Below are 11361 nucleotides of genomic sequence, written 5' to 3' on the forward strand. Positions count from 1 at the left end.
AAACTGCTCACAGCTTATTCCTGCAGCCAATCAGTTCGCGGTTAATATGTCAAATTTCAACAGCGCTCTTTGCAAACACCTTATAACATCATTTTCCAGGGACATGGATTGCAAAATCTATCAGCAGTTACCATGGCAACTGTATGAAACGTCACACGAAGCTGTGAGCACGTTCATGTGGAGGGCGTGGTTTCCGAGGGGGGCTTGTTGGCAGGTAGAGATACCCTCAAAGGGGAGAGAGAGAGAGAGAGAGAGAGAGAGAGAGAGAGAGAGAGATGCGCGTGCTTAAGCTCGTTCACACCTGGAGTCTCTGAGGCAGCTCGTGCGGCTTCAGGGCGCCAGGTTACTGATGGAGCCCCAGAGGAGCAGGAGCAAGGCTGCTTTTTTTTTTTTCACTGACAGGAATCAACAGGGCGGGAGCCACGGATGCTTTGTTTTCTCCTCCAGCGCCGCTGAACACGGCTGAGGAGCAAGAAGCGGACTGACTCTGCCGTCCTCTCCTGACGAAGGAGGCCAGCCTCTCAGCTCCGACATGAACGACGCGGGGTTGTGACCGTGCTGTGGCTTCCCCGCTCTCCAAAACAGCCCGAGGAAAAGGCTTTTTCTCCGCCGAACAAAGCCGAAACAGCAGGGAAACAAGCGCCTGGGCCACGGCGACTGACAGGCAGCCTTCGCTGGGCTGCGTGGAGGCGACCGGGGACAGGTTGTTATCAAAACGGTCAAAGTTTGAGGTAACAGACGAAGAAGAAATGAACCCTGATTCACTGAAGAATAACGGCCGTTTAGGCTAATGTAGCTAACATGCTCGAACAAAATGTTGAGACGACTGAATGTAAACAAATGTCAAATGACTTCCGGGTAACAAAGAAACAAAGTGATGTGACGGCCAAAATGTGTCCAACAAAATGCAGTTAGGTCCTGTTTTTTAAAGTGTCTGGGCTTTTCTTTGAGATAACATTAGCCTACACCTAAACAGCTGGAATTGCCAACTATCTTATTATTAGCAAATCAAAATAAATAGTGTGGGAAATTTTCAAATCACTGTCGCTTCAGTGTATTTCCATCACAATATAATAATATCTGTATAACACGGCAAAATATTATACAGAATGCAAAGGGAATACTTTAATGAGCAAAATGAAGAAGCAAAACACGTGTTTGGGTCGAATATGCCATCAGAATTTGCAAGCGTGTATGTAAATGACAGAATTCAAATGAAACTAGCTTATTCACACAACAGGTGGCTCCACCTATGAAGGACATCTCTGAGCGCTGACAAACAAACACTGAAATCCTTAAAGATCCAAGATAATAATCTGTTCTGAAGTCGAGTTTAGGTGACACGGTGGCTGAATCTGTCCATGTACACTTTTAATGATGATCAGTCAGTGACCTTTTAATTCAGAGAGCTCGACATAGCAGAAGGTCACTGGGGGGGTGTCATGGCAAACAACACGCAGCCACTAGCTGTTACAGCTGTGAAGCATAATTGTCTTTATATGTAATTACTCACAGGGTTGCTTACTGGTTTCACCAGTTAAACATTGTCCATCATATATATTTATTGAAAAAAAGGTCAGGCGTTATACTACATCTTTTTATCTTGAACACTTTTTGTTTTACTCTGCCAGTATTAACACACAAAAACGCTAGACACTGCAGTACGACAGTTTGGTCAAACCAGCCCATGAGCACAGATTTCTTCTTCTGCTGTTGACGGATTTGGAGAGAATGAATCAGAAAACTACAAACAGACGATTTATGAGCAGCTCCATTCGAATCCAGGAAACCAACACACACTGACTAATCTGAATGGATGTGTGTGAGGCGAGGGATGAGTTTTGTTGTGCTGTTTTTGTGCCTCGTCGATGGATTCGCCTGTTAGCACGGCCCTGCGGGGCAGCGGTGACAGCAACTACACAGGTGGCGCCTCAGGTCCGAGCTTCACTGACCAGCTGGGCACCTCACCTGTTGTGCCGAGGTAAGTCACTCTGTCTGCCACCTTTCCGTCTTCCTTCCTGTCTCCTTCATATTTCACATGAATCAACCAAACGTGTGAGGACCACGATGACTAGGCCTGATCTCACCTATTACATATGAATCTGACCTGACCTGTTTTCCGATGTCTGAATCACTGCTCCCATCTATGAGTTGTTTTTCAAATAGGTCTAGCGTCATTGACCACCTCTGGTTGGAGAAACAATTGGCCAATCAGAGCTTTGTAGGCAGGATCTATGTCTTCCTACATAAATAGCTAGCTACCAAACTACATCCATGAAAAATAGTGACCAGAAATGACCGTAAAGATGCCAACAAGTATGGATGCAGCTCTCTGGATTGTTTAAGTTGACTCAGCAACAACAACTCATCAGTTGTTATTATTTTATTCAGCCCTTTCTTTGATTTATGTGAAAAACATTCACTGCTCCTAGCATAGTGATGAATACATCACTGCTACCAAAAGCTAGCATCAATATTTTGGCCAGATTCATCCAATTACCACTTATTCTTTGATCAGATGATTTAAATCAGATTATTTCCCCCAAGTTTCTTTACTTGTTAAATGAGAAGAAGGTCTTTGTTGAAAAATGTGTTTATATCTCAAAGTATTGAAAATCTAATAATTTTTTCAATACCTTAATACCAAAACAATGTCATATTATTATATTATTTGGATGTCAGTACCACAACTCAGGTATCGAATCACATTAGTATCAAAAAATTAGTAAGAAAGTTTTTTTTTTTTTGGGGGGGGGGGTTATGCTGTTCATAGCTGTGAGAACATACTGAATCCAGACTTCGGTGATTATATAATGATTTATCCCTCTTTTACACTTTGTTTTTTTGGTTCTATAGGGTTGTTTCCATAGTGACCAGCCTAGTGACCACCACCACAGAGGCCACAGTGGGAACCACAGGAAACCTGTCAGCATTCAGAGACCAAAGAGGCGGCGAGCTCAGTCAAATCCATCAGGCGTCGACCCCATCGGTGCTGAGTGCTGCTGAGAGTAACTCTGTCCTGCAGGGCATTACGGTGGCAGCTCAGGCCCTGGTACTCCTCTCCATCTTCCTCCTCTCCAGCCTCGGTAACTTGGCAGTCGTCATTGTCATCATCAAACACAGGCAGCTTCGGACGGTGACCAACGCTTTCATCATGTCACTGTCCTTGTCTGACTTCCTCACAGCTGTTCTGTGTCTGCCGTTCTCCTTCGTCATGCTTTTCAGTAAGGACGGCGTCTGGATGTTCGGGGACCGCTTCTGCGTGGCCAACGGCTTTTTCAACACCTGCTTTGGTATCATCTCCACCCTGACTATGACTTTGATCTCCTTTGACAGATACTACGCCATCGTCAGACAGCCACAGGCTAAAATAGGGCGTCAGAAAGCAACTCATTTGTTGATAGCTGTGTGGTTAATGGCAGTCATCTTCTCTTTGCCTTGGTATCTGTTAGTCCGAACACCTACAGAAATCCATAAGCGAGGTTTCTACCACTGTATGTATGTGTTCCACTCTGGGAGCTCACGCATGGGGACGGCTTATAGCATCTGCCTAATAGTGGTATGTTATTTACTGCCCTTCTCCCTCATGTGTTTTTGTCATTATAACATCTGTAAGACAGTTCGGCTCTCTGAAATCCGAGTCAGGCCGGTGACAACATATGCATACTTGCTGCGATTTTACAGTGAAATGCGAACAGCCACCACAGTTCTGATTATGATTGTTTTCATCATTTTTTGTTGGGGGCCATATTGTTTAATAGGGTTGGTTACAGCAATGGGGGACTACACATTCAACCCTGCAATGGACACGGTGGCCATCTGGCTAGCCTGGGCAAATGGAGCCATCAACCCTCTGATCTACGCCCTGAGGAACCCAAATATATCCATGTTACTGGGGCGGAGCAGAGAGGAGGGCTATCGGACCAGAAATATTGCCACGTACCTCTCCGGCCAAACCCAGAACCGTGAGATTCGGCTAAACCAAGCAGAGAGGATAAGGGACCGCTACGTGAGTCGCGTGGGGATGAACAATAACAGCCGGCTGTCAAGTTCAAGTCCTGGAAAAGTAGGAGGGGGAGGAGAGGTGGCTATGTGGGCCTGTAAAAACCCTGCTCTGGTCTTCTGCAGGGACGCCCAGCCTGACACTGCGAGGCTACCCAACTCTGTGAGCGCTCCAAAGGTGAAGACAGCTGACACCAGCCTGTGACATTCTGGAGGAATTCCTCACCATCTAATGATTGTTTTCATCTCATCTGTATTTGTTGTTGTGGATCTGGAGACTGCTATCACCAGTTTGTGACATGTTTGGAAATACTTGAGTATTGTTAAATGTTTATCATTTAAACCACCACTCGATCAGATTTTGTCCAGGAATCACAAGATTAATTTGAGCTACAGTGTCTGTAAGCAGCTGGTGTATAATAGGTAATGACAGTAAAAAAGCATTTCTGTCATAGTAATATAATAATAAACTTGATTTATTTAGCAGTTTTCTTAACAATGTTACCAAGTTTTTTATGAAAGGAAATAAAACCTGATAAGGCAGATAAAATGAGAATAAGGCCAAAGGACATGAGCACAGAGGAAGTGAAGACAATAAAGTTAATGAGATCAAATCAATAGTCATAAACGCAGTATAAATAGAAACATACTTCAAAGATTTCACCAAGATGAGAGTTTTAAAAAGAGATGTAAAAGCATCCAGAGACTGAGTTCATAGGCACAAAGTTCCATAGTTCGGGGGCTCTAATAGCAAAAGCCTGATCACCCTTTGTCACCCTGTAGAAAGCCATGACATGTTTGTGTTTGTGCTACAGAGGTCTTCATGTCACATATCATTTCATATGTAAGCAGCACATAGATATGGAAAACTGAGTTTGGATCCATCACATCCTTATTCCTAAGCCTACTACCCTTAAAACAGCATGGGTATTGTCCTGTCGTCACCAGAAAAATTACATAATTGGTTGTTGCACTTTCATGTGAATGAAATCATGTGAATAGTGACTAGGCTGTTCTTCTGTAAAGTGAAGGAACAACTAAATGGAACCATCCACCATCTTTGTAGGTGATGCTGCAGCTGTAGCTGGGAAGCTAGCCACACACGAGCCAGCAGGGGACATGCTAACACCACCCAGTTAGCCCTTCAAACCACTGTTTCAGCCAGGAAGCATGTTACGTTACAGCAATTTATTTAAGTGACATATCATCTCAACATCCTCTGCAAACCATGTGCCTTTTGTGAAGCAGTTTATGGTCTGGCAGAGCAGGCTTATGATCAAGGGTGCACATAGCTTTTTAGTCAGGTACTCAGGGAGGTGGAGATGGGGTTTGGTACTCTCAACTACTTGCATGCAGACTTGCCACCTTTTGCTGTTCTGAATTCAAAGTAGGTCATCTTCATGATTCCTGCCTACTAAACAACTTCCATAGAAAGACAGTGGAGCCGGATCATCTGATGCTGGGGATGCATGTTTGGATGCAGGTGCCTCGACAGTCTGGAAAGGCAGCAATGGCAACATTAGCTAATTTTAAAACACCTTTACATGCGATGTCCATCATAGTCCGTGGGCCAGATGGTGTCTTCCTCACTGTCCTCTGCTTTAGCTTCGTACATGGTAGAAGCACCTCTCAGTCCCTGATCGAGCCCTGCACTGGCCTGAGCAGATCAGGCAGCACCCAGCACAGACACAATGTAAACAATGTTGTGCATCCATCAAAGAGCGTTCACTTCTCGCTGCTTTGATAAAGCAAAATCCTCAGCTTAGGAAGATACAGGATGTGTTTGTTTAGCGAGGAATTGCTAGGAGAAACATTACACAGAGCTTGTCCTTCTTTAATCAACTTGTTTAGCAAGTGAGCAACTGGACTTTTCAGCTTGACTTGTTTGTCAGCAACAGCTTTTGCCACATTCGTGTGCTCCTTCCTCTATTTCTGTTTATTAAATAATGGACAATTGAAACTCTTTCAGCCTTGATAAAACGCACCTGTACTGACGACTAGATGTGGATGCAAACAACATATCTTGCACCATATTTTGGCGCATTCATTGTTAGCTCCATGCCACAACACATCTTGGTGCCAGGTGTCAGAGAAAAGTCTCCTGCTCAGATTTGGTTGACGAAAGTAGCATCATAGTAGCCACTAAATGGCTGTTGTTTTTTGGACATGTCCCACAGTGGGACTTCATTGGGTCTAATGTGTTGTCAAGAAACATGTAGATGAGAAATGTGTACTGATGACCAATGACAGTTGCTGCCTGGTACTCAAAGCTGCGCCTTTAAGCAGCTGACATTAGATTTTTGTTGTACACGCGACCTGCGTGCTAGTTTTGTGCACCCCTCATTATAATAAAACGGATGGTGCAACAGGGCTAGTGGGCTACAACAGCTTTCTATGTTCTGGACTGTTGGCTATATGTTCCCACAAATGTCATCACTGTTAAGGCAACTTTACATCCTTCAGCAGTGCAAATATGTGAGCCAAAATTCACGAAAGTTGATTCGTATGGATGAATTGGATGCCAGAATTTCGAAGTTTGAGTCTTGTTTGCATCGTCATCTCACAATTCATTTATTATCTGTCGCTCTCTGCATAGGCTGACAGCACACAGCCGTCTGCTGATTGCTGCGCTGTGTCATCGTGCCTCGCTCAAACATGCAGCTGGTCGCCAGCACTCATTATCCCCCTGTGGTTCCAGACGTGGCACCAGCTATCATCAAGTAGCCAATGCCAACCGCAACTACCTGTCAGGAGACAATAATAAATGGAAGTGTGTGGTCACTGTTGAAGTAGCTGATTATGCAATGTGTTCATGTTCACACCAGAATTGTATAGCCTTTGTTTGGTAATGTTGCATAGCCAACAACTCGAGCTCTTTCTGTTGACATTAGCTAGCAAGCTTTATTTATATTGAAGTATAGTGATAATACAAAATGTTGTATTTGGGTTTATAAGAAGTTGACAAAGTTTTCATGGAATAAAATGTTTTTTTTACCCCACCTGTTCCTGGGTGGTGCCTGGCCATCTAATTAAGGTAAACCAGTGATGTCTTTGTACAGTGCTGTGCTGGGTTACGCAGGTATATGTGAACATCTACGTAAAGTCTTGTCCCTTAATTCTGAAAATCCGTCTAAAACCAGAGTGATGATCAGCTCAGCATTTGAAAGGTGGAGAAAGTTTTGTATTCTGTATAAACTTCATCTCGGATGCTGAGTTGGAATTATGCTGGTTCACCCGCAGGTAGCCGACAGGAAGCGCAGCAAAAGAACGTTTTTTCATGGGACCTGTTGATTTGGCACGGCAGGAAAAGCACAGGCGTGATTAACACTGGTGACTGTTCTGCTGAGTCGACTGTCGGTGTGCCAGGTGAGACGTGTCAGTGAGCCAGCACCAGGTGCAGTCCCACAGCTGCAGCGCTGGTACATGTGAATGAAATGTTGCCAGTACTGATGCTTTTCAATCAGCCAATAGCTGTCTGCTGTGAGAGTGGTTAACCACATCAGGTCACCTCCGTGTACTAATAAGAATTATGTCGAGACTGGTGATGGAGGAGAGTGAGACAGATGTCAGTGGATGTGTTAAGGAGGTGAAGAAGGACACATTCCTCAGCTCAGCTGGCACGCATGGCCACACTGGCCAGGCAGGAATCCAGCGTCAGGTATTAACCACAACCATCCACCACACACATTCACAATAATGAATGAATAACACTATTTATGGAGCAGTCTTTCATGTAAATCAACGACAATAAGTACCTCCAAAACTTCTTAACACCTTATTATCCGGATAATTGATGCCAAATTTAATAGTTATTTTGAGGAAATTAGGAATTAAAAAATATTGAAAAAAAGACAGATGGAAATAAACTGGTACGAAAAAAGGGTTAAGGATTTTTGTTTTTTGCACATTGTTGCCACCTGTTCTCAGTTCATGTGTGGGAATCAGTGTCCTGTATATATGAAGACATCTAATTACCTCATTCCATGTCTGTGATATGAACCCACTGGACTGAATAATAACCATTTCAAGCGATTATAATTTAGTTTATCAAACTGATATGCAGCTTTAAATGATAAGGAACTTTTTTTTTTCTTAAGTGGGCCAGCAGGCCAGTGCTTTGTAGGGCAGCTGCAGTCCTGTGTCATGAATGATGTTTTTCCTGTCCTGAACCCTAAAGGTCATCTGTCTTTGAAGACTGTTCCCCAACAGGCTATTTAAAGACAAACACAACCGGGTCAGGAGATCTGAGAGGGAACAGAAAACGTCAGCATCCTGTTTTATTAATGGTATAATTAAAGTACTGAACACAGCCGGCCTCATACATGAGTGTGACATTTTGAGTGATGTGGATGTTATACTCATAGTTCCAAAAAAAATGGCCTGGGGTGTGTTTACTGTTTCTACATTTGGATTATTATTATTCTCAGTGTGTAAGCAGCATTTTACTGGAGGCTCAGCTGATTATACTATAGTATAATCTATAACAATACACCACATTTTACAAGCTTATAATATGTTTTGTATGTAAAACCTAAACCTGTAAGTTAATTGTTACTACAGTTGTCAGATAGACGTAGCAGAGGATAACGATATGTTCATCTGACCTGTAGTGCAGTAGACGTAAAAAGTAGCCGAAAAGTAAAATCAAAGTATTCCAATTCCAATCCAATCAGATCATCCAGAGTTTTTGATAAATAGTCTCACATTTGAAAGGTTACAGATCTTTAAATATTGTTTTCCCATTCCAAAAGTACCGATCATTGCAAAGCTTGATGTTGTCGGTCAGTCATTGCCTTAAGTGGCGATCTCACTATAAGTCTTTTTACCTCACCATGACATATCTTGAGTATCTCTTTGTTGAAGCCTACTTGCAAAAATAAGTAAAGTGGACAACCCTAAAACATGAAATGTATTATTAGTTATATGTTGTGCATTAAAGGTCCAACTGTAAAGGAAATTTGCTGTGTAGTAAATCCTGAGTATAATATTTCACACAGGATATAAGGATGAAAGACACATGCTGTGCAAAGGTACCTTTTCTTTTTCAATGTAAGCACTGCGAGTCTGATATTTACTATTTGCACATTAGACTTATACTGTCGATGGCGTGCTGCATGCATAAAGTTCAGAGAGCAGCACGAGAGCACGTGCATTTCTTTGTTTTCTTCTTTTTCATCATCAGACTGCTGTTTTGTCAGGTTAATATAAGCTCATTGCTGTGCGTTGGTCCAAACACTGGTGTACTGTGGGCTGTAATGGAGATTGTGGCCTTTAGGGGGAGCTAGCAATGCAATTAGGCTTTCAGTCTTGTTCAGCTTGAATAATAGCAGAACTGTTTGATAGCAATACTCATTCTAATACCAGATGTTTGTTGTTCTAAGGATTCTGTTCGAAGTCCAGCCCATTACCCCCCTGCATGTTATAGCTTCTGCATGAGTGCACGTGGTGTGACACAAACTGTTAGCATGACAGGTTCAGACATAATGGGTTTATTCTAGCAAAGCTAACATTACCCATCAGTCAGGCATTAAAGACGAAAGAACAACACCCCTCACTGCTCTACAACAGTATAATGTGTGTTGGAATGTCACCTGGCTTCATAACACACACACACACGGTGAGAAAAGAGTAGGAGTGAATCGTCAAGCTATTCATTGCACTCTAATGACGTTTGATGACAATTTAACATTAGGATACTTACATACAGTATATGTAATCATGTGTGTGTGTGAGAATGCAGCAGACTAAAAGCATAAAGTTGCATCCATTTGAAAAATATTAAGCGATTGACTACAGCACTTCCATGAAACTGAGAAACTTGCAAGAGTCACTGTTAAAAGAGACAAATCTTATTATTGCATGACTATGATACTGTAGGAAAACTATAGAAAAGAAAGCTAGAACCAGCGGGGGTCAAATGTTACTCATGTTTATTCATAGAATAAAAGTTACCAGATATGTGTAATCCTCATAATGAAGGGATCCTAAAAACACTGAATAACGAGGTGTTAGTTCAGATTGTGTTTAGTTAGTATAGCATCAGGTTTCTGAGCTTGGTGGTTGTGCGTCCTCTCTGAGGCTTAAAGAAAATGATTCATCTGGGGTTTTTTTTTTTTTTTTTTTTTTACTACATTTGCAAAGTAACATGAGTTGTTTCCCCTTTACGTGTCCATGAGCTCCGCTGTGACATAGTGAATAAACTCACCGTGAATTTCATTTAAAATATGCTTTCGCTGCAGGCTTCAAACTGTTTTCCTCTAATTCTGTCTATCAACCAGTATTTACTCTGTACCAACTCTGTCAACATCTGCTGCTACCTTTGCCCTCACAACACACAGCTGTACAGCTCTGTGATGTGTGTGTGCATGCTGTGTCACTGTGCTGCAGTGTGGAATTTAGATTTTATGGTCATAACAAAGCTTCAGAGAGATCATATACCACAACTCATTTCTCAAAAACCTAGGATCAGGAAGTGGGTTTATCATAACAATTACAAGTTTAAAGTCCATTGAGGACTAGTTTTAGCATCAATCTGTGATTCCAAAATTGTCGGACTGTCCTGTTACACAATGAGAAGCACCAGACGTGTATGTTTTCAAATGCTGTGAGGCCGTTTTTTTTTTCAAGAATATCTGTGGAACTACCTCTAATTGACTGAATGAGAGAAACACAGTCAATTACATTATATGTCTGAGTATACATGTAATTTATGCTCAAAACAATGGCAAATTATTAATAATTAGGAGAAATAGGATGATTTATTGAGCCTGATATCATGGGACATTCATTTTTATTATTCTTTCATATGACATTTGAATGCAATATTTCAGTATTTAAGCTTGGAAGTTTATTCTTGAGCAGTAGTTTAAGAAAATAAATCTAGTTTCACTCCTTAGTTTTTTTCTGGAGACTGTCTCAGTCTTAATCAGCGAATGGAGTTTACTCTGTCGTCAGTCTAATTGTCAACATGTGACTGAATTCTTCATCAGCTTGAAAAGGATGGATTGTGCACTTCAAAGCCTCTTTGATTCAAAAACTCACTGAAAGTCCAGTAGTTGTCCTCACTGACCGTCCGCTGTCAGGACTGGTCCAATCACTCGCAGTGTGTTGATGATGTGATGTGATCTTGTTTGTAATCTGCTGATCTACATCTGAAGAATATCTTCATCATCAGACAATGTGCAGATATTACCACAGAGCCTGTCACACCTCTCTCTGTCTGTCTGTCTCTCTCTCTCACACACACACACAGACAATGCAGTGGGTGAGGTCTGGTCATGACCGCCTCCAGCAGGAATGCAGTAGTGTGTGTTTTGAGCTCTCTACATACTGTACACTCTCACTCAGGCTGAGCGTCAG

At 42.2% G+C, this 11361-nt stretch overlaps 1 protein-coding gene across 2 annotated transcripts; it reads left to right on the forward strand.

Moving 5' to 3' along the window:
* Window positions 1-395: 395 nt before the first annotated feature.
* On the forward strand, window positions 396-4488 carry LOC121618319 (G-protein coupled receptor 135). Of its 2 annotated transcripts, XM_041953746.1 has the most exons (3): window positions 396-1981; window positions 2857-3086; window positions 3186-4488. In XM_041953746.1, exons 1-3 carry the CDS (start codon window positions 1869-1871, stop codon window positions 4205-4207), a joined length of 1365 nt encoding a protein of 454 aa, XP_041809680.1. In that variant the 5' UTR covers window positions 396-1868; the 3' UTR covers window positions 4208-4488. The 2 variants fall into 2 exon arrangements, with proteins under 2 accessions (XP_041809680.1, XP_041809679.1); XM_041953745.1 differs by having other exon boundaries at window positions 2857-4488.
* The last annotated feature ends 6873 nt before the right edge of the window (window positions 4489-11361 follow it).

The sequence above is a fragment of the Chelmon rostratus genome, chromosome 15 (genome assembly GCF_017976325.1).
Source record: "Chelmon rostratus isolate fCheRos1 chromosome 15, fCheRos1.pri, whole genome shotgun sequence".
Lineage (NCBI taxonomy): Eukaryota > Metazoa > Chordata > Actinopteri > Chaetodontiformes > Chaetodontidae > Chelmon > Chelmon rostratus.